This window comes from Tasmannia lanceolata, unplaced genomic scaffold (genome assembly GCF_043159265.1).
Source record: "Tasmannia lanceolata isolate RefF3 unplaced genomic scaffold, GAP_Taslan_0.1 ptg000005l, whole genome shotgun sequence".
Lineage (NCBI taxonomy): Eukaryota > Viridiplantae > Streptophyta > Magnoliopsida > Canellales > Winteraceae > Tasmannia > Tasmannia lanceolata.
The window spans coordinates 2,449,138-2,472,918 of NW_027518682.1; the positions used below are offsets into that span (position 1 = coordinate 2,449,138).

Genomic DNA, 23,781 nt, shown 5'->3' on the forward strand with positions numbered 1-23,781 from the left:
CAATTGCTGTGGGATTCATCAAATCCCAATCGCAGCGTTGTTGATTGGTTTGCTCTGCTTTAGCATTAGCCTCCATAGACAGATATTTGACTCCTGATTTTCGTGACTAAAAATGTCAAGCAATATGGTAATTGTAAAGGATTCTTTTGATTTAATTCACAAATCAAAACATTTCAAGAGTCACTGTTTCAAAGTGTAAACCAATTTTAAACTGACGTCGTGGGTGAAAGTGCTGTGCAACTTCTTTTGGGTCAGAAGATGGTTAACTGGTGAGCATTGTTAGCCTTCGCCGACTGAATTATGCCATATTGTATACAATTAATTGCAAGGAATATAGTGTTACGTCCTAAGTGGGGACTACCTAGGTATGGACTAGGTGGGACTCAGCCTGGTATGGGGTAGGTCTAAAGGGACTAGCCTAACATGTTCCATCAGTCATGGGGTATTAGAAATAAGACTTGGTAATTTGGGAGCTGAAATGCATAAAGTTCCCCATCCCATGTGTGACTAGCAGAAATACAGAAAAAGCACCTTCTACAAGGGCCAACATCTCCCCATGACTCTCCTGGTCAATGGTGTATTAATGCCACACATCCTTTCTGTTGACATAGAGCCACTGCATCATCTAGCACCTAGATAGTGACAACTGATTCTTAGTTCCAAACCTATTATCGGACTCAAATTTAAATTTAATTTTGAGTCCCATAATAGGATTTGGGCTCACAATCGGTAGTCACAATCTGAAACGAGCAGGCCTTTATTGTCTGTGAATTGGGGAATTATGAAAATAGGGATTTTATCACATAAAATCAACAGACTGAAATGCGATGAGGCTTGGAAAGGATGATTTCCACAACAGTTAGTAATAAATAGCACCAGAGTTAGTCAGTAATCCAAAGCTTTGAGATTTTATGAACTTCGTTAGAGATTCCTGATAGATCCAATCGGACTCTGATCGAGAATACATAAATCGTATGATCTGCAAATTTCAGCATCAACCATTGATCCTTTGATCTAATGATTAAGGACCCCATTCAATTTTCACAAATGGTTGCTATTCACTCATTTTCTGATCCCTTCAGAATCTATGGACAATGAAGATTTGACCAACGAGATCAAAATCTACCAGAGGATAAGATCATGAGATGGACAAAATGATTGTTAGGGGATATTGAAATGAATTTTTTTTTTAAACTTTGAATGTTATACAAGTTTCATCCATCTGCCTCAATAGAACAATCAAAGAAGAAGATTGGTAAATCAAGGATAATTGTCACGTTTAATGAAAGTGGATCATCCAGGATCAATATAGAACCTGATGATCATCACCCATTGGTGATAGACTGTAATGGCATTACAGGTTGTGGGAAATTATTGTGTCGAGTCTAAACACTTGCAGTGAGTCAATTTTGTTACTAGATAATACTTGTTCCTAGAATGCTTTGCTGATTATGATCATCATCAACTCTAATTTGATATACTAGTAGCTAGATTTACTATTAATTGAATTGTATGAGTTAGAGAGAATGAAATATAAATTCTATCATTCACTAGTAGAAAGTAGAGATGCTAGATTTTCTAGAACACGTTAGAGATGGTAAGCCGAGTGAAATACAAGTATTTGAAATACATGGAATGAGCAGCCTGGCATAAGAATAGTTGTGTGGAAGCCGGCTGATAAATAAATGGACATCATTTCGTGAAAGCCACAAGGAACTCTGATACAAGAGTTAGTTCATGGCCAAGTGAGAGTTGTTGGTGTGTGGTCAAGATGGTTGTTTACACGCACCACTTTGTTGAAAACATTCACAAGAGAAGATTTTATTCCAAAATCTCTCTTGGCGTTGTGAGAACGGTGAAGATAACACGTCCTATGAAACTTCCAATCGATCTCTTTTGAGATCTAATAGTGTTATTTCTCTTTACAATTTTCAACACAAGAATGCATAGGTGACTAACAAATCGTTTCAAAAGACATTAATAAGGGCATAAGAGGAGCAATCCATTCGCATTCCCAAATGGAGAAGCACCACGATAACAGAAAACTGGTAAGGACCAGATGCAAGAGATGATGACCAATCACATTGCTAAGTGATGTGATGCAGAAGACTTGGCCTTACCCAGGATTTTGGACAGCCTACCAATGGAAAGACACCCAAATCGGCCCACAAATATGCATAGAGCAAAAAAACAGAAAATCAGACTTTGATATCACGAATTTTTTCCCGGAAAAAAGGTCACCTGATACAAGCACCATGCATGTGCTCAAATCAGGCACTAGATATACCAAATCTCTTCGTATCTCTAAATTCAGAGGAAAACATCCACACACTCATGCAACCACAAAACTACCTATATCAGAGCCTTAATAGCATTCAACTTATTAATAATGCAAAAGAGAAGGTTAATTTGGCAACAACAATCTTATCCAACAATAGGGACGGCCGCCCTGTTCTACATTCATCACCTCAAATTAAAACAACAAAGCATGCTAATCTATGTGACAAATATTTACACAAGTTTATGTTTTCAAAGGATCAATCCCTCAGCAGGTAATGGTTTTGAGGAATGCTCACCAGATGCAGCTTTTGGAGAATCAGAAAGATGAATCTGTGCGAACTCATCTACCATTCCCTTTTTCTTTTCTTCTTCAGCTGTAACGACCTTCTCTTTAGTCTTCGATCCCAAATCCCCAGCTGCCTTGGTAACCTTATTGAAAGCACCAGTAACCCATGAAGCCCCAGTGAATACATACCTGTTTTTAATGATGGCAGAGCCAGCACTACTGACTTTCTGCTCGGCAGCCGAAAAGGCAGATTTAGTCTTCTCAGAGACCTGGAATTTCTGATCCATTTCCTTGACTTTGTCATTAACGGCAGATGTTCCCATGCTTATCTTCTCACTGAGACCAATCTTTTTGTCCAGAGAAACAACCTTGGCAGTGGCAGTGGATGTAAAACGATGCTTTTCGTCAAAGGCTTTTGCTTTGTTAACAGCATCTTTGCCTAAGATGAAGCCTTTGGCCAGCATGCCGCTGACAACATCTTCAGCCTTCTGGACAGCAGATTCAGGTTTGTTTTCCTTTGCCTGAGATTGGAAATAATGATGTCATAAAAGTTGTGAAATTATGTAAGAGGGAAACATGAAGAAATGAGAACAAGTGAAGGATCTACAGCTGATGGAGCTGAAGCAACAACAGGCAGCTGGTAGTCCAAAGCCGGTGTTACAGTGACCGATAAATCGACTATGGTTGCTCCCTGTTGCACCAAAAAAATTGATCTGAGAAGATGAAATAAGAAGAAAAAAATGGCAATTTGGACCATTCTTGATGAGGACAATTACAGCAAGAGGTCCCCATGGTTTTTTTTGGATGAACCAAGTCAACCAACCAAACCATAAATTCAAGGAATCGTTTAGGTGTCAATAAGAGTTGAAATCAACGTATAGTTTAGTGGAGTTCAGGTAGTGATGTAGCCCACAGTTCTTAAAATCTAATTAAGAAAATCAACTCTCAAGGAAATAATTAGCTTCCAAATGAAGACAAGAATCACTGATAGTACTATATTAGGAAAAGGGATAATTGGCATCCAAACAGCATGATGTGATTTAATCAAGTTCGAACAAGTCCTAAGAACTGTGTGTACCGAAAGAAGTAATGCAGTTTCTGCCCCCTGTGAATCCTTGAAGGTAACATACCCAATTTGGGATCGCTCATCCCCACTGCAACAAATGAGTATGCAAAAATGAATATCAAGTTTGGTATTCACAAAAAAAAAAAAAAAGGAACGCAAACTAATCCCGTTACTAACCTTTGCATTTCGACATATTCAATGTCACCAGAAAAGGAAAAGAACTCCTTGATGTCTTGCTCAGATGCACCTAAAGAAACATTGCTAACCTTCACTGTCCTTATCTGTAATGATAAAATACGGAATCAAACACTGAGTAACTGTGCAACAAGTATTTCATTCTTTGAACGGTTTAACACTTTAACTTGTACATTACCATAATAAATAAGAAGCTGCGAATTTTGGCAAGAGCAGTCGTGCTTCAGCTTTCTTAGATTAGGAAACTACTATAACAAACCAATCCTAATAGGATTGACGGTCCAGTAAATAATAGGTCTTTCTAATTAACTAAACAATACCAGATAGTAAATGCATGATGCCCCTATTTCTTACAAAACTCTATTTGGGAAGAAATAGTGGTATATGTAAAGTTTGCACCCAACTCACCCTTGACTGATCCATTGTTACTAACTCCCGCACAACGGTCAACCAATGCTCCTTGAGAGTCAGTTGAACACTGTACATCTATCTTCTAGCACTCTGTGCTTGTAATGGCTTAAATACTTTAAGTACTAACCCTATAATTAAACGAACATTGTAAGTGGAAGGATAGAGATTTTCTGGCAATAAGATTCCCTGTGCTTCATCAATCCTAGACTGGCTGTTGCCCATTTCGTCTCTATTCATTGTTGCCACCATCTCTGAGCAAACAAAATGTGGACATTTTTAAACAAACACCGTTTATAATGGACATTTTTCTGGCTATAAGATTCTCTCTGATGTGTTTCTTTATTATTGTGACAGCCCATTAATGATCAAGACTTTGAAAAACATTTGCAACAGCCAGTTTAAACAGAATCCTAATCAGCATTAAATTCTGAAGTGAGCAATCGTTACAAGTGACATTTACATTGTAACAATTAGTGATATTGACAAAGATAGCATAAAAAATGTGAGCTTAATAAAGGATCCGTTAAGAGAAAATGGGAGTTGGGACTGGTAACTTGGTGGAAATAGAATTAGCTCCAACAACCAATAAAAGCTTTAGCTCAATGAAAGAAGTGATGTATTGCTAGGACCCAAATGTGGGCCTAAAACCTAGATAACAATGATAAAATATATGAGAATGCTGGATGTTTGATTTTCCTACATCATTAATGAACCCCCAAAATACTAATATGTTTTTCAAGCTTTACTCTTCATGATAAACAGGAGACATGATAAACAAGTCCACAGCCATGGTTTTAAATTTCGGCCGAAACGTTTCGTTTCGGCCGAAATATTTCGGTTTCGGTGGAAACCGAAACGAAATTCACTGTGAGTCGGAAAAGTACCAAATTTCGCCGAAACGTTTCGGAAATTTCGGCCGAAACGTTTCGTTTCGGTAAAATTTCGGTGAAATTTCGGAAATTTCGGTGAAGTTTCGGAAATTTCGGTGAAAAGTTTCGGAAATTTCGGTGAAACGTTTCGGTGAAGTACAAAATTTCGGTGAAATTTCGGAAATTTCGGTGAAACGTTTCGGAAATTTCCAAAATTTCACCGAAATTTCGGTGAAATTTTTACAAGATTTCGTCCGAAATTTCGTTCCGAAACCGAAACGTTTCGGTTTCGGTGATGACCGAAACCGAAACCGAAACCGAAACCGAGATTTAAAACCTTGTCCACAGCTGAACCTGACAGGATTAAAGAAACACATTAAGCCTCATGAAAGAGCTTGATGCCACATTACAAGGATGACAGGAGCAACCATTAAGGAATAATTTCTTGCATGACTGATCCCCTTTGTATTTTATCAACTGTATTGGACTTTATAAGTAGATATTGTCTTTTGTCAGAAATCCCCGACCATAGTTGTCAAACTCTTACGAGTCAACTCTCGAGTCGAGTCGAGTCGAATCATCGGGCTTTCGAATCCAGTCGCCCGTGCGAGTCGCCTATGTCGAAAACTCTTACAAGTCACCTGGTGACTCTTACGAGTCACTCCGAGTCGAGTAAAAAAACTATGACTCTTACGAGTCAAATTTAGTCATTGGGCCTAGGCTTTCTTGCTTTGATAGTTGAAAACTTGGAAGTAGGAACTTAAAACTTAATTATTTTTGTTCATGCAAGTTACAAGCATGTAGTTATTTACTAGTAAAATAGTGGGCCCCACGTTATCAAAACATGAGATGAAAAATGGCGGGCTCCAGTCAAATGCATAGGTTTGGGTAGGGACGGTGGACACTACCTTGTCAATAACATTAGGGGTAAAATGGTGGGTCCCACTTTCTGCATTGGTTTGGGTAGAGACAGTGGGCCCCACCAATCCAAGGCATGGTCATTAAATATTGGGCCCCACCCTATCGCAGCATGAGCTGTAGAATAATTAGTCCAAACCATTCAAAAAAGAAGTTGGTCCCACGGTGTATGCATGGATTTGGATAGAGTTGGTGGGCTCACCGGATCAAGGGCAGTGGACCCTACCCACACTATTCTTGGGTATAGAATATGGGCCCCACCCCACCCCACCCCATCAAAAGATCAAAACATGATGTAGGGGAAATGCTTTACAGGAAAAACTTTTTCTGGAAAAGGTGAATGACATTTGGAAAGTTACGTGCTTAGTATATATTATGGATGGATGGATGGATAGATGGATTTTTTTGCTTAGTGATTTATCTATGTGCAATTGGGTTATATTTGTTTTTTACATACTTCATCTTTTGAGATATAATGTTATTTTTTTCAACTAAATTTCTACTCTTTTCAAAAACTCTTACGAGTCACGAGTCACGAGTCATAAAATTAAGAAATCGAGTCACGGGTCGACAACTATGTCCCTGACACAAATCCTTTATATGCCTGTCAGAAATCACTCTGATATTAATCCTTTATATGCAAATCCCAAAGGCAAATCTCTTCTCAAGCAGTAGCCAGCAGTTCCTTCTCTGATGTAGCCAATGGTGGTCTATTGACTATTCTCCAAAATGAGGGGGAAAGAGGGCCAGCATTAAACATTTCTCTTGATACTGACATCCCATGATATAGCATGTATTCTGGTAAGTGGTCCCACAAGGATCCCTCTTGATTTCTTCCTTTACTTTTAGAAAAAAAATAACTTCATTGCAGAATGAACTCAGAAAATTACAGAATTACATTGTTGGGCACACTTTTCCCTACATAAACTCACTGCCAGCTCCCTCCTTTGCCAACTTATCCGCTGTTTCGTTTGCATTTCTAGGAATATGTGTATAACCCTCAACCACGCCTCTCATTTAATCTCTTGTCTCATTAATATAAGCCCAACTCTCTCATTTAATCTCTTCTCATTAATATAAGCCCGACTCTCCACACCCCATTCGCGGTCTCCTTTATCCATGAAATCACATTAGTTTAGTCTCATTCAACTAAAAATTTGCCTTGAAATTCAGTTTTAAACAACCGAAAACTTGATGGTACTGTCCTTACCTCTGCCTCCATAGAGTCCGTAAAACCAAACAGACCCGAGTAAGAAAGGATCACGCCTCCCCCTACCCTCTAAGAACTCCCCTCCACCCCTGCTAAACCACAGTTGCCAAGTGAGCAACCCTGGTTTACTGAAATTTTTGGGAGAAGGCTTTGGTCATCCCATTGCCTAAGCAAGAATGCTAGTTGAATTGGCCACTCGCTGTACATGGACGCCCAGACAATTGATGCCTCGAGACTCAGATATGCCAGAGTCTGTATAGAGGTTGAGGCGGGAGCTGACCACCCTGATAAGATAGAACTGAAGACTTCCTTGGGCTCAATCCAGCAGAGTGTAGAGTATGAATGGAGACCTCCCTCATGCAAGGAGTGCATAACCTTCAATCATTCCTGCACTACTTGCACAAAAAACCAATCAACAGAAGTTGAGAAGAAACAGAGGAAGGAATGGAGACCAATCCTATAGAAAAACCCTTTTAACAGAATGGAAAACCCCACTTTCATTGAAGAGTTCGAACCCAATGATTCCAATCCCCAAAAGGAACAGAAAAGAGAAGAATCAGTAAACCAATAAGCTGACCAAGAGAACACAGGTCAAACTAGCATCAAAATCCACTGTTAACAGAATGGAAAACCCCACTGTCATTGAAGAGTCTGAACCCAATGATTCCAATCCCCAAAAGGAACAGAAAAGAGAAGTATCACTAAACCAACAAGCTGACCAAGAGAACACAGGCCAAACTAGCATCAAAATCCATAACCCTTATGCTATTCTGAGGAGGAAGAAACTCAAGACGAAGATTCCTCCCACATGTCAATCAGAGATTCAGAGCCAAAAAACTTGCAGGAAGAGAAAGAATCGGATGAAGAAAATGAAGATGAATCAGACACGGAAGGAAACCATTCATCTGAAACAGCCTCAGATTCAGAATACACGGAAGAGAGTCGGGATGAAAAATCAGAAAACTCCTTAAATATCTCAACAATGGATACCACGGAAGGTTCCAAAAAAACTCAAAGGAAGAAAGTAGTATGGGCGGGCGACCATCATCTAGTCAATTTAATCCAGTGGAGCAAGAGGAGAGCGAAGAAGAGGGTCCAGATAATAGTTAGCAAAACGTGATTCGGCAAAAAAATGGGATTGCGAAAATTTGAGTTTAATACGGTATTGGTTCAAAAAAATGTAGTCAAAAAAACGGAAACACAAGAAAATGAGTAGAATTTTGTCATTTACAAAATATGGTGAGGGTAAAATTGGAAAGTTGGCTAAAAAAACGTGATTAAAACGTTTAAAACACATTTTAAATGTGTTTAAAATGCATTTTTTAAAACGTTTGCCTCAAAAAAAAGGAGTTTTATTCGTTGTAAAAGTTTTAAACGGAGCTTTAAACGGCACACCAATTAAAAAAAACGCAGTTTAAAACGGAATTTTGCTAACTATGGTCCAGATTTGGAGGAATCCAACGAATCATGGCAGAAAGTTCCACAGAAAACTTGGCCAAGGCGTTCCCAAAGAGCCCAATATACTTCTGTCAAGTTAGTCGATTATGTAACTCATAGGTATTAAGCAGTTTGATTTTCTTGGTTTAGAGTTCCTCTTTCCAAAGTTATGGATCTCCCTTCCTCATGTATTTCAAGTTACGGATGGCATATTGCGTATGTATCGTTTCTCTATTTAGTTTTTATCAAATAAACCAGTAGGGGTCCCCGCCAAACCCTATCTTACCCATAAAAAAAAAAAAACTTTTTGAGGATTTTTTAGTTACTTATAACAAGAATTTGGATAAGATAGAAAAGGAAATACTATATGTATAACTAGCCACCTTTTGGGGCTTATTTTTTATGTATTTTCTCTACTTTTAGAAAGAAGAATAAGAAAACAGTCCTTTGACCTATAGGTCGGGGGCTCGATCCCAGCTTACCTACCAAAAAAAATAGAATAAGAAAGCCCTCTTTTGGTTGATAGCAAACTAGAGGACTGATCTAGAAATTCCAGCCCTCTATGTTGCACCAATTCTCTGTGCAGGATCAAAAACTGCTCTACGAAGCCAAGACCAAAGATACCAAAACACAAGGACAGTGCCCATATAACTAAATGCACTGTGATTAGATACAATAATTTTAAGTAATATAATAAATAAATGAGAAAACGGTTCCTACACATATGTGTAGAGAGTTCTCTACACACTAGCTTAAAATACAGTGGGGGCCCACATTGTTTGGGTGATCCAAGCCATCCATTTTAAAGGCCCTCACATAGATAGGGTGTCTACAAAAAATCAGATCCATAGGATCATCCCGACCCTACGATTTGTGGAGGTAAAATGGATGTCTTTAAACCTTCACAAATTATTTTGCCTCCACAGTTCGAATGGTTAGGATGATCCTATGGATCTGATTTTTTATGGACACCCTATCTATGTGAGGGCCTTAAAAATGAATGGTTTGGATCACCCAAATAATGTGGCCCCCACTGTATTTTAATTGATGACAGAGATCATCCTCCCAACCCAAAGCCGATCTGATTCTTGGATCTGGTGTCATTGAAGGGATTAGGCAGTCAGAGCATCTAACATGCTGACTGCCACTATCAAATATGAGACCATTTAGGCGGGTCAGGAGTTCTCCTCTTGAGCCCGCATCATCACATAGCAGTTAGGAATTATTGTGGATATTAGACTGAAGTAGCGGTGATCCAGGAAACCAAAATAGGATTTCTTTCAGCAGAATAGAGGGGTGCCAAATTAGATATTTATCCCGGCTACATTTAGGGGCCGTTTGGATACGCGAATTTTAGAAACCTGGATTTCCTCAAAATTGTACATGGGAGACGAGAGTAGAAAGAGACCAGCCGTCGCTTTTTGATTTCTCGCCCTTCTTTCCAGCAGCAAGAGAGCAGCAGATCACCCCATGTTTCCAGGTTTTAGAAAAACCTAAAACTTGGTTTCTACAATTCGGGTGTCCAAACGGCCCCTTAGTGTTGGGGAGTTTGGATGGTAAGAGAGAAAAGGGCAGTCTCTAGCAACCAAATCTCTAGGCTCTGTTTGGTTGCACAAAAGCCAGGGACCTATAGGGGTTTGGCTGGGTTTTACCACAATCCACTAGAAGGAAGAGAAATCTACTGTGTCTGGAGTCTGGACTCATAAAAAATCATCCACCTTCCGGAGATATGACTTAGAGGGAGCAATATATGTTTGAAATGCATATTGTCCCATAATGAAAATACCAAATTTGTATTAAACTAAACCACTTCCTCCTCTCTACTGTACAAAAAGAGGATTCGTCAAGAGTCTCCAATGGAACAAAAACCCAGCTAATTTCCGCCCAGCCCACTTATCCTCCTAAAGATGACAGGTGATTTGGTGGGAACCTGATGCTTGCTTCAAGCAAATACAGATGAGCAAAAATAGATGACAAGATGGAAGTGTAATCATTCCCTAAAGCCCAAATAAGTTATAACAATTTCCAGATTCTCCACTCTGTGCATCTATTTAAGTATAAACAGAACATTTTGCAATCAAACGTGCAAATTGCATGATCCAAACAAAAATAAAATAGTCTACAAGGATCGCAATATATCATCTTAACATGTCGGTATGAATGAATCAAGTTAACATGTCACCATGCAGTCCATAACAAAATCTTCCGGCAAAAGATTTGAGAGAGGTAATCGCTTGTTTTATATCCATTTTCACTGATCAATGAAGAAAAAAGGTTACATGGACACAAAAACACGGATTTGATGTATCCAAAACATGAAAATCAAACAGAAACTGATATATTCAATGATCCATCGAACAAATTCGGAATCCAACCCTAAATCAAAGAAGTGCTAATGGAAACAACAAACATTCAATCAAAGAAAGATGCAAAAAAATAAAAAAATAAAAATCCAGAGCGCGTTCTACTACAAAATCAAGAGCGATTCCAATAGAAATGGACAAAAACCCTAACAAGAATAAGCATTCACGCAACGAAAGATGCAAAAAATAATAATCCAAAGCGATTCCATAATAGAAGCGTTCAACAACAAAATCTAGAGCGATTCCATAATAGAAGCGTTCTACTACAACTACTACTAACAATCATGCAAGAAACGGGTTCCAAAAACCCTAACAAGATTCTTGTTTTCCCGACTCACGGTTAATAGATCGGAGAGTAATAAATAGATACTAACCGACATTGAAAAACTTGTTTCTGCGGTATGAGATCAATCAGATTAACTTGAGAAGAAGTGATTCCGATGGAAATAGATCGGGAATCAGGAGGAGAGATAGAGGATTGCTTCTTCGAGAAGGGGGAACTATTTTTATTTTTATTTTTATTGTTTTGATGGGAGAAGCTCGTCAAGAACGATAAGGAAAATGCGTGGCAAGAAGACTTTCAGAGCCAGATGGGGGGTTTATTTACATTTTATAGTGGGACTTTTATTTTCTTCAAGGGCGGCGGTTTTGGAAACCGAGACGCGGACTGGAGAACGTTGTTTAAGAGATCCCGTCGGACTTTAGGTGCCGTAGGGACTTTAGACGGCTGAGATTTGTTGCTGTCAGATCACGGCGACGGCGCTCCGTTAGCGAGGCGGTGACGTGTCATGTTTCAGGCACGGTCACGCGGTTTGAATTTCGGGGTGAAGGTTCGTAGCAGGTGAAAATTACCATTATATCCCTGTTTGACTGTTAGTTATGGGTGAAGTACAATTTAAGGCATCGAAGTTCGAACCGGTCGCCTGTCCGAATAGTAGTAATACCAATGAAGGTGAGGGCTATATGAGTGCACCCTCCATGATCTATGAAAAATAAGGCTTCATTCTTTTACACTTATCATTCTCCATTCTCTGGGGTGGGTCTGTTAAATGCCATTCAGTGAGTTTTTCCAATCTTTCCATTCTTGACAATGAAAAAAACACACAAACAAATCACCCAAGGGGCAAAGAACATGACCTAATATTCCATGGAAAAAAAATCAGTATCTAATAGTTCAGCATATTTTCTTGAAAACAAGGGAAATATTCTTCTGTAAAAAAAACTATGAAAAATAAGTTTACTAAACGTTTGGAAATTTTATTTATCCACACCAAATAGTTTCTGAAAGTCACAGTTTTTGGAGTACCCTTCCTAAAAGTTATGCTAGGGGACACACAATACCGACCCAACATCAGGACGGCAGAATAAGTTTAGGCCAAGTGGCTGAATGCAACCATTGTGACCAAACTTCTTTTGTCCTCTAAATGAGGGTGTTCTAGACAAGGTTTTAAATTTCGTCCGAAATCTGAAATTACGGACCGAAATTCGGATTTCAGTGAGGAACGAAACATTCCGAAGCTGAAATTTACCAAATTTCAGCGAATTTTTTGATAAAATATTAATTTTTTATTCCTTTATAGAATTTCAACCGAAATTACCAAAATTTCGGACATTTCGAGCACCTTTACTGGATTTTGGACCGAAATTTCGAGATTTATGCTAAAATTTCGGTTTCAATGAAGACCGAAACTACCCCCGAAACCAAAATTAAAAACCTTGGTTCTAGAACAAAAATACCCAATCTAAAAATGATAAAAGGGATTTGTTAGGGACCATCGCAGAAGGCATTTTTCAAACCGGTTGTTGCATGAGAGAGCAGCCTGATGTGAATTAAATGAATGAGATAAAACCTGTGCCTCTGTGGCTGCTTTCTTGCTCAACAGCAGGTCCACGAAATGCCTTATGCTTGGTCCCTAGCAAATCCCATGATAAAATTATCCCTATCTCAAAAAAAATATTAAAATATCCATTTCAGATAGAAAATTATAAAATACCAAATAAAAAAACATAATACCCCATCAAAAACTAAAAATACACATAAGACATATCTCACGACAAATAACCAAAATAATCTTCTCATTTTTTATGAGAAGTATTTTTATCATTTTTCTATGAGATAGCGGAGTATTGGTTATTTACTATGAGGGGATGATATTTCCCCCCTCATAAAATCCCCACCTTTAATGTTATTCGTTAAGTTTTAAAGGCAAAGAAAAACATTAAAGGGGTAAACTTATCCTCAAGCAGTGAACCATTCTCACAGAAACTGTTAGAGGGGGGGGGGGGGAGATTTTATCCGTTTAAGAGGGGGAGATATCATTTCCCTTTATGTGAGATATGAGTATTCTTTATTTTCTAGGGATATGGATATTTGGTTATGTTTCATGATATATGCTTTACACATTTCTCATGAGATATTGTTATTTTTCATGAGCCATTGTTTATTTTTGGGAAATGTTATCAACACTACTGTATTTTGATAAGGGCACTCCTCACTTTATTAAAAGTAAAGTATGGCCCCAACCATAGGATGACCCAAATGGCCCATTAGATGGGCCACAACCTAAATAGGTTGTGCCCCAAAAATCATTTCCATAGGTTGATCCTAACCCTCCGATCTATTGAAGGTTATGATCAACCCTCTAACATTCAGATCGGAGCGTTAGGATCAACCTATGGAAATGACTTTTGAGGCATAACCTATTTAGGCTGCGGCCCATCTAATGGACGGTTTGGATCATCCTATGGTGCGGGCTATACCGCACTTTTAATGAAGTGAGGAGCGCCCTCATCAAAATAGAGTAGTGCTGATAACATTTCTCTTCTTTTTTTCTTTTTTTTATCATTGTTTGTGCGACAGCCATTTTTTTCATTTTTTTATGAGATAGGGATATTTTGGGTATTTTACATGAAACAAGGACAGTTTGATAATTTTGGTATTTTTATCATATTTTAATAATTATTCATGTGAGATGGGGGGGGGGTTCTTTGGTCATTTTACATGAGATATATATGAATGGTCTAGATCATCTCATCATACAACCCTGTGTCTAAAAAATAGAGGATCAAGCAACCAATCAAACCCTAGCGGTCTAGCAGTGGCCCACTTGATTAGATGGCCCGAGCATCAATGCAGTGCCACGTGTCCTTCATCTACAGCTTGTCACTTGGTCGGATGTAGACCTGGCAAAAATTGACCCGGACCCGCGGGTCGACCCGGCCCGCCCGTAATTCCCGGGTCCGGGTCAAGATGTTGTGACCCGTTTCTATCGTGACCCGCGGGTCAACCCGGCCCGTCAAAACTGCGCGGGTCCGGGTGGACCCGCGGGTGCCCGCTGGTGCCCGTAAAAAACTAAACAGAAAAAAGTCGTTTTTTTTTCCCATATAACTTTTTTTTTCCCATATAACTTTTGGGTTTCTGAGATTTACAAAATAGGGTTTGGTTCTCTTCGTCTTCAACCTCCAGAAGCGTCGCCAGTCGCCACCTCTCCACAGGTACGGCTCTCTCTCTCTCTCTCTCAATGGTGTCCCAGCTTAGTTTTTTTAAAAAAATAACTTGAAGCTTAGATCTCTTGGTGTCCCACTGTCCCAGCTTAGTTTTTTATTTTTTAATAATGCCAATTTTATGTATGGTTTCTAATCCAGAAATAAAAAACTCTAATCAAGATTCAAAACCGGATTGAGAAATACAAGTTTTGGGGATTTTGTTTCCTGATTTTTAGGGATTTAACCCTCATCTCCACTTGGAGACCGATTTATCATGAAAACAAATTGAGAGAGAGAGTGAGTTTAGGAGGGTTTGTAGGCATTTTGGAAACTAATGGGTGTAATATCTTAAGAATTGGACGAAAAAGTAAGTGTGTGTGTAAGAGAGAGAGAGAGTTTAGTGTAGTTTTAATATATGAGGCAAAAAAATGGCTAAGATTCAAGAAGGTTAAAAGAGACGGGAAGTGTGAAAAAAAGGTAGCGAGGATATCATTCTCCTTGGCTAAAAATGTTGAAAGTTATGCAGATAAAATTAAAAAAAGAGGGAAAGAAAAGTGAGTTTGAGAACCATTTCTTACATAGATTAGAGGGCTAGGATCATCCTATGGAAATGATTTTTTGGGCTGAACCTATTTATGTCATTGCCCATCACATGGACGGTTTGGATCATCCTATTACAGTGTGTAAAAAATAGGAAAAATGTAGGCATAAAAACAGGGAAAAAATAACAGAAAACATGTAAAAAAAGGCAAAAAACCCGGGTGACCCGCGGGTCGACCCGGCCCGTACGGGCCGGGTGCGGGTCCAAGGTCCGTGACCCGTAAAATTTCCCGGGTCACTTTGACCCGGCCCGTTTGACCCGGACCCGTACGGGCCGGGTCAAATCCGGCCCGGCCCGCCCGTTTGCCAGGTCTAGTCGGATGAAGTTTATAAAAAGTGAGGAGAGAAAATGTCATAATAATAAGTGAGTCCGAGTCGACTGTCCAGCGAGGCTTTGAGAGGAGAACGTCTGACTCGCACGAATGTAATATCCCCTCCTCTCTTCTATTTGGACTTCTGTTCAGTTTTCTTTTTTGATTGATGATGATAGCAGTTCAATCCTTGGTTTTTCTTACACTTCCAACATGGGTTTTTACAGCTCTAGCTGTTTAACAAATTCATCAATGGAAATCTCCTCTTTATTAATAAAAAGATCAACAATGATAAAAAAGGGTCTTTTACAGCTCCACCCTTCAATACCTGCATCAATATTCATCATCTGCAGAGAACCCATCTCCCTTACACAAAACCACCTTGTATCAACAACAACCCAAATCTCATGATTCTCTTATAAAACAATTCATGTGTGCCATGCTCCAAAACAAACCCTTCAACGCAGGGACTTCTAGTCCCCATCTCTGGACTGTCCCTACCATTTGCGAGGTCTTGAGGGCAATCCCAAGATTCTTCTTTCAGAGCGCCCGATCGGTCGGCCGCCAAAAGGGTTTCCGCCGGCGGGCCCCTCTGAAACAGAGGGACCTCCGGCAAGAATCCGAGGATTTGCGCAAAGGTCTACGTATTGGTGGGCCCACCGCATATCGAGATGCTATCAAAGTTCAGCAAGGAACAGACAAAGGACTAGAGTTCTATTATTGGGTTGAAGCCCAATGTGGATTTGCTCACAATGAGACTACTTGTAGGGAGATGGCTTGGGTGTTAACAAAGGGAAATTGCCTTAAGATGCTATGGCAATTCCTCATTGAAATGGAGAAAAGACGCAATGGGCTTGTGAGCACTGCAACATTGACCTGTGTTATAAAATGGCTTGGTGAAGAGGGTCTAGTGAATGAGGCTTTGGCAGCATTTTATAGGATGAAGCAATTCCATTGTAAGCCAAATGTTGTAGCTTATAACACTATCATTTCTGCTCTTTGTAGGGTGGGTTTTTTCAAGAAGGCTAGATTCTTGTTGGATCAGATGGAAATCCCTGGATTTAGATGCCCGCCCGATACGTTTACTTACACAATCTTGATTGGGTTTTATTGCAAATATAGTCTCCAGACTGGGTGTCGCAAGGCCATTCGTAGGAGGGTGTGGGAAGCCAACCATTTGTTTCGAATTATGATTTTTAAAGGTTTTGTTCCGGATGTCGTCACCTACAATTGTTTGATTGATGGCCTGTGTAAGACTTACAGAATTGGAAGGGCTCTCGAGCTCTTCGATGATATGCTTTCAAAAGGCTGCTCCCCAAATAAGGTTACTTACAATTCTTTCATTAGATATTATAGTGTTGTTAATGAAGTAGATAAGGCTGTTGAGATGATGCGTAAAATGAGGTCTAGACGCCATGGGATGCCCACCTCGAGTTCTTATAGCCCGATCATCCATTCATTGTGTGAAGCGGGTAGGCCATTGGAAGCACGGGATTTACTGGTTGAGATGGTCAATGAGGGATCTATTCCTAGAGATTATACTTGTAAGTTGGTTTGTGATGCTCTAAGTTCAGCTGGTGAGGCTGGTTTGCCGGATGAACTATGTCGAAGAATTGAAGATGGGGCAGATATTAGATACAGGGAGGTGATGCAGGTGAAGCCTATGCTGGGTTGCAGAAATGGATTAGTCCATGGGGGAATTTGATGTTTGGTTCAGAATGACAATGCTCCAATGTAAGACACTGGGAAGGTTGTACACAATGTATTCATTTCGTCAGGTGAGAATTTCTACCGCGGGTTCCCAATCTCATAAGGTTTCTTCTTGAAGCAAATCTTTTCTTTTTTTTCACTTAAAGGAAATATATTTTTGTTAACTTGGGTTGTCAAGCTGATAGCTTTAATCATGAACTATCGCTGCAAATTGCAAAGGGAATGTAATGGATGTTTCTTGGTCCTCTTGACTGGTACAGTACAAGTTGCTGTTGAATGGGAGCAGTGGTGAATCAATTAAAGCAATATGCCTAGGGCATGCAAGTTGGGGTATTAGCCTCATTTCCAAGGTAATTGTTCATGGCATTCAGATTTTATTAGTGAAAGCCTAACCTCTCTTACAAGCATCAACCAAGAACGATTCTTGGTGATTATAAAGGTTAGCATTTGATTGTTTTTTGGATTTTGGTGCTCTTTACGTTTAATTTTTCTCAATCCCATAGACCCTATGATTTGTCTTTAATCCATATTTATGGATGCTAATGGTATTATATAAGGAAGGAAGGCCTCCTCGGAACTGAATATGTATTATTCACTTTTCCATTTGCAAAATATATCCTTCTGCTGAGAAGATTACTTTCCAATGTTGCAGCTATGCCAGTTTAGAGATTAGAAAACTTCTTTATCTTTTGTCGCAGTGTCGAATAATTGTCTTGATAGCCAGTCAAACAATTTTCTGAAATATGAACTCTTATGCTATTGATGTTAGAAGATAATCATTATCAGGGGTGAACTAGTAATTACAATATGTTATTTTTCTGCAAATTTTTTTTAGAAAGGAAATCGGCTTCTGTGTTCGCCTCTCTCCATCTATGCGTAAATCGAAGTGCTGAAACTGAGCAGGTGCTCTTTTATCTCTAATATGACTGATATCTTTTCCTAAGGGCATTTGTAGATGTCGTTGATCACATTCACTGCCATTAGTGAGTCGAATTCAATCCATATGTCTTTTAACTGAAGTTCTTTCGCCCACATGATATCTTGTAGAATATCATTGATCTCTAAAGTAAATATTTCTTCCTTTGTTACGTTTATGGAGAACACTCCATAGACATAACCTGTTGCATCCCTCACTATACCTACAATTGCTGCCCCATTGGTCTCAAGTGAGGCATCGGTGTTTATCTTAAAGATCCCTTCATTTGGCTTTACCCAGCTGATTTCTTTCTTTGCCTTTTGCTTTGTGATTAGGTGACATGTGAAGTTCTTAGATATTGTTTGGTTCCTTTTAGTATCTACATCCGGCAGATTTTAGTGTTGTAATCTATCTTTTACCTCGGCAAGGATTGTTTGGGGGACATTTTTCTAGTGTTGTTCTTTTCCTTCAAAGTGTCTAGTGTTATTTTCCATCCAAATATGATAGATTGATGCAGAGAAACCCAGCTTTATGGCTGTCGTTGACTGCCCCTTACCTGTGAATGAGTGTCTAATTCAATCCTCCTCTTCTTTTCTTTTTTTTTGAAAATTGACTTTTATTAATCCAGAAAGAGTGGGATGAAAGCATCCCCAAGGCGGGGAACAATCATATCATCCATCCAATACATCGCCCAAAAATGAAAAAGGTTACAAGATTATCCCAGTACGCTCCCATATTATTTTACACGGTGTGAACTGATATCTCCACCAAACATTACTCCTTGTTATGCCAATGCGTCTGCTGTTTCGTTACCTGACCGCCTCCTATGTTCGACCTTCGGGCAAATAAGGCAAACCAGATCCCTCACTTCCGCAATGTAGTTCTGAAGGCGATCTATATTGTTTTGCGGCGATGATTTGCAGAGGTTTAAAATGAACAGCACAATATAGAAACCTCCATGTATTGGAGGGTTAGGATCATCAGGGCCCAACAAATGAATGATCTGGGACTAGGGATGGGACTAGGTGGGACCCAGCCTGCTATGGGACATGTTTAAAGGGCCTTGCCTAACGCGTTCCATCAGCTCTTGAGCTTTTGGCGTATTGGTAAGGTACCTAACATTTGGTATCAGAGCCAGCCACCACATCCAGTGTTCGAGTCACGGAAGGGTCGACCCGTTGAGAGGACTAACTGGAAAGGGCTTCCCAGTGTGCAAGATAAAATTCCACGTGAGATCATTTATTAGTTTGCTTTTTACTTTTTTCCGTCTCTTTGCCAGCATCATCACCCAAGATGGGTTGTTTTGGGGTTTTTTTCCTATGTTTCATGGAGCCTGCGAAGAGAATCTGTCTTTTCCCCTTGCTTGGAGAACCTGCTAGGCCGCTGCGATTATCGCACCCCGTATCTTGGAGTGGAAGTTGTAGAAATGTGATTTAAGGACTTAGGTGTGGTTACTCTTCAAAATCCCTTAAAGTTGCACTATCAATGATTTGCTTCAGCATCCTTCGCCCCGGATATGCATTCTGATCTGCAAGTTGTGGCTTCCTCGCCTTTGGCATATCAGATTGGCCATGAACAGTCACATTGTTAGCATATGTATGACTGAAATGTGCATGTATGCTGTACGTATTTGTTTCCTAAATCATTTTGGTTTTGTTTTATATGATAATTAATGAAACGTATAGAAGGGTTATGACCTGTCGGGTTGGAGGAGGCCGGAAATGGAGGCCATCATTCCGGAATTGAATTTCTTAGGAACACATAACTATTACAGTACTTCCCTTGAAGAGCCATTGTGACTAATTGTATGTTCATGAATTTCGTGATTCTGGTTGAAAGCTTTAGAGTCTTTGACTCTGTTTTTTTTTCTTCTTCTCTATCTATTACCTTTTTCTCTGAAAAACAGCATGCTGAATTTTGAATTTCTGAATTTTCTTGCATGTGTGCCACAAGAAAAACAGCAACCTGTATAATGTAAAACGTGTTTGTATAGTTTGAAATTCTGTTGTCCAAATATATATTGTGTGTGGAACCATGCAAGTTTCAAGCTTGGACTCCTCTGCCACCTAACTGCCTGTGCACTAACCAACTCCAGTGAGATTAGACGAACTCCTTCAGAATAGGCCCTACTTGCTTTGGATTTTGAGAACTGATTTTTTTTTCTTTTTTGAATGATTGATTTTGAGATCTGATTGAGTCAAAAACTGATATTGGACTCAAAATTTTTTAGTCCAACATCGGTTTTGGTTTTGGACCCACGATCGCTTCTCAAAATCCAAAACAAAGAGGGCCTTACTGGCTCTTAATGCATCACGCATAAACATGGTTAGGACAACAAAATACTGGATTGCACAGAATTAAAGTTTAGGGTTTTATCACTTTTTACTGCTTTTTGCGCTAACTGTATCTTCCATGATCATCTTTCTCCAACAAATCTGTGATTTTTCCTTTTACATTAGTTCAATTATGATGGTAGCCGCTGCTTCAAGCTCACAACACAATAATGTTTTGACTTTAGAGCCCTCTTGGCTATATCATCCACATTCACGTTAATGCTTTAGCCATTTATTGTTGCTTTTCATCATTTATACTCATAACCAATAAACTTAAAATGGGAGTTGCTAGTGACCATCGCAGAAGGCATTTTCAGATTGTCTGTTGCACGTGAGAGCAGCCACATTTCAGCAGATTTTGTCTTATTCATTTAATTCATCTGAGGTGGCTGCTCTCACATGCAACAGACCATCCACAAAATGCCTTCTGCGATGGTCCCTAGCAAATCCCACTTAAAATATATTCTATATCATATGATCTGATTGCTGAAGTCTATCTTGCAGAAGTTCTATGCCACATTGTGAAATGTTTGTAACATGATCTTTGCCATTTTCAATGTTTACTCTTCTGCATATGTGCACCGGCACAGTTATTTCCGTATATTGATTGACATCCCTTGATGTGAGCAGACCAATCTCTCAAGAGCTCGACTACATGAGGAAGGCCAAGTGGAAGCACAAATGGGAAGCGTGGTGGCCACTTTTGGACCCCAGGGTTTCCTGCTGGTCATCACGAGCCAGGGAGAAGAAGGAGAAGAACTAAGATTTTCAACTGTGTTTTGTAGCAGAAGTGAGTGATTGAAGCAATTTAGTAGGCAGGTCACATTTTTTTTCTGTGCTCAGGCTTAAAATGTTGGGTTGATGGGTTTCTTGAAGTAGTTATAGTTATGTTCACATGTAGATGGAATGATGCAGGAATATTATAGGTTTTCTTCAAAACCTCAAGAATATTGTTTTCTTTGTGAGGAAAGTGTTCATGTACTATAGCTCAAAACCACATGTGGCCCCACATTTTTTGGGGGATCCAAAGCATTCATCTGGAAGGCCCTTCCACGGATAGGGTGTGCACCAAAAATCAGCCTTGTATGATCATCCTAACCAAATCAAAGGTGGAGGGGGAAATGGACAAACAATGTGTGTCCATGTTTCTGCCCATTTTTTCCCTCCACAAATTTTAGGTTCATGATCAAGCAGCTATATGTTGTCTTCACAACGTTGCTTGGATTTTAAGTGAGAAATTCAGGTTTTAAAAATTACATCCTAAGATTTCTAAAACCTGAAAATATGGGAGGATCTGCTCCTCTCTTGCTGTCGGAAAGAAGGGCGAGAAGTCAACGAGTCAAAAACGACGGCTGGTCCGCTTCTTCTCTTGTCTCTTAGCTACAATTTTGAAGAAATCCCGGATTCGACCGTTTCGTTTGTATTCTTGTGAAAATTTAAAACTATGGTGTGTCTAGTGCTTTAGGATTCCTAGCATTCTCATTCCATCTTCTAATACCATGATAATATCTAAAACATCCTCTCACAAACTACCGAGACAAGATCATGGTAATGTATTAAATAATGAAAGATACTATACTGCAAGAATGCCTAACAGGGGCATGTATAATTATTTAAGAGCCTAGGGAAAAATTGGTAACATATGAAACTGTACAAAATATACATAAGGTTGATACATACGCCCCCTTCCGCTCGTAGTGGTCATATAAATATTGGAATGTTTATTTCACTAGTCATAAAATAATTAAAACTGACTGTGCCCGGTAAACAGGGGGGTGAATTTATCATCTCGCTACACAAAAATAACATAGGGTTACTTCACCTTTACGAAAGAGTGATGTATAGACCAGTGCAAATTTATTTGGATTTCAGTGACCTTAAACACCCTACCAATATGAACAATCTTATATCAAAGAAAAATGAGGCCGGGAAAGATCAGTTTGAAAGTATTGTCCCCACCCTGAGAGAGAGACCGGTGCAAATTTCTTTGGATTTCAGTGGCCTAAAACTAAAAGACCCTGCCAATACGAACAATCTCACATCAAAGAAAGAAGATGCTAGAAGAGATCAATCTGATACTATTCTCCCATTGTAACAGCTCCACTGAAAGAAACCTGTACAGTTTTTGAAACCCTGCTATGCAGCGTTTGGCCCCACTGGAAGAACCTCTACAGTTTTTGAAACCCAACTGTGCAGAGTTTGGCCCCAATGGAAGAAACCACTACAATTTTTAAAACCTATAGCTGTCCAGAGAGTTCCAAAATCTCCCCTTGTTAATTCTGATATGGCTTCAATATGGGCATGATATCATTGGCTATAAGTGTCAGCTGAGTATTTTGACAACATCTATTTGGAATTATAACAACTATGAAACAGAAAGTGTCACTTTCCTAGTATTGATAATGTTGGTTTTACCACTTTGATTGTTTGCCACAAGCTGCACTGGTGCACATTAATCACTTCAGGGAATATTTCCACAGTAGTCCTTGGCCTAGAAACTAAATTTCAATGTACACAGGAGTGAGGACAACAATAAATAAGAGATAAAGGAACATGCATATAGTAATTAAAAAAAAAATTATGAATGATATTAAAATAGGAAAGTCATATTATTTGTGGGGATTAGTGAATGCATTGTCGTTAGTAGCTGGTGCAGGATTATATCACTAAGACATTAACTCCGGTGCAATCCTGATTCCTGAGCAATAGTAGAGATCTCATAATACCAAACCATATTGGTGGAACCCTATAATGCCAATCTATATTGCTGAATCTGAGAAATGTTGGTTTCCCAGCAGGTCTAATCTCTAGAAAATAGCTGCTACGATTACTTTTAGGAGCACAGCGAATAGCTCATACAGGCCACACCATTGACTAACCATTGATGGTACAGTTTTAAAATTACCACAAACACCATGGAAAGTATTTACTTCAGATTGGAAATAGATCTCCAAAATTTTCTTCCAATCTTCGTTCACTATTATTAGATGAACTTCAATCAATCAATGACGTCTTGATGTTTTCCCATGGGAAACTAGAGAGTACATTACACAAGTTTTGGGTTTTCAGATTTTTCTCCTTAAAATGTGTGATTACTCATATCTACCAGTTTCTCAGAATTCATTCCATGGCACTCTAAATTTCAGCCTGTTGAAGAGCTCTCATGGGATTTCAGAATTGTCCAGTAGATTGTGGAAATTTGCTCACCCAGCATAATACCCACTACAAAATGCATGGCTTTCCTGCAAATGCATGAGGCAAATGCATGTGGTTAGAACCTTTAGTTAGTGCTCTATCACCCTTTTAGATGAATGTTCAGGAAATGGCAAAGAAACATGGATCAAAGAAACATGGATCAAAACGCATTGTGCCCAGTGCATTTAAGAAGCT

At 39.3% G+C, this 23,781-nt stretch overlaps 2 protein-coding genes across 5 annotated transcripts; one reads left to right on the plus strand and one right to left on the minus strand.

Annotated features, from left to right (window-relative positions):
- Positions 1-2,357: 2,357 nt before the first annotated feature.
- Positions 2,358-11,848, minus strand: LOC143877079 (binding partner of ACD11 1-like). 3 transcript variants are annotated; one of them, XM_077378829.1, is made up of 5 exons: positions 11,643-11,848; positions 3,810-3,913; positions 3,645-3,720; positions 3,174-3,257; positions 2,358-3,093 (listed from the first exon to the last, which is right to left on the minus strand). In XM_077378829.1, the coding sequence occupies exons 2-5, from the start codon at positions 3,815-3,817 to the stop codon at positions 2,530-2,532; spliced, it is 732 nt and encodes a 243-aa protein (XP_077234944.1). In that variant the 5' UTR covers positions 3,818-3,913; positions 11,643-11,848; the 3' UTR covers positions 2,358-2,529. The 3 variants fall into 3 exon arrangements, with proteins under 3 accessions (XP_077234944.1, XP_077234943.1, XP_077234942.1); XM_077378828.1 differs by lacking the exon at positions 11,643-11,848 and adding an exon at positions 11,410-11,636 and having other exon boundaries at positions 2,358-3,087; XM_077378827.1 differs by lacking the exon at positions 11,643-11,848 and adding an exon at positions 11,410-11,636.
- Positions 11,849-15,497: 3,649 nt separating this feature from the next.
- On the plus strand, positions 15,498-21,361 carry LOC143877080 (Pentatricopeptide repeat (PPR) superfamily protein). Of its 2 annotated transcripts, none has more exons than XM_077378831.1 (3): positions 15,498-17,210; positions 17,403-17,581; positions 21,022-21,361. In XM_077378831.1, exon 1 carries the CDS (start codon positions 15,863-15,865, stop codon positions 17,135-17,137), a length of 1,275 nt encoding a protein of 424 aa, XP_077234946.1. In that variant the 5' UTR covers positions 15,498-15,862; the 3' UTR covers positions 17,138-17,210; positions 17,403-17,581; positions 21,022-21,361. The 2 variants fall into 2 exon arrangements, with proteins under 2 accessions (XP_077234946.1, XP_077234945.1); XM_077378830.1 differs by having other exon boundaries at positions 17,403-17,492.
- The last annotated feature ends 2,420 nt before the right edge of the window (positions 21,362-23,781 follow it).

Excerpts from the sequence above, each read along its gene's own strand:
- LOC143877080 (XM_077378831.1), top strand. The coding sequence starts at position 15,863 with ATGTGTGCCATGCTCCAAAACAAACCCTTCAACGCAGGGACTTCTAGT.
- LOC143877079 (XM_077378827.1), bottom strand. Across the intron at positions 3,258-3,644 it reads AAACTGCATTACTTCTTTCG|GGAGCAACCATAGTCGATTT; the intron begins GTACACACAGTT and ends TTGGTGCAACAG. Across the intron at positions 3,094-3,173 it reads TTGCTTCAGCTCCATCAGCT|TCTCAGGCAAAGGAAAACAA; the intron begins GTAGATCCTTCA and ends CATTATTTCCAA.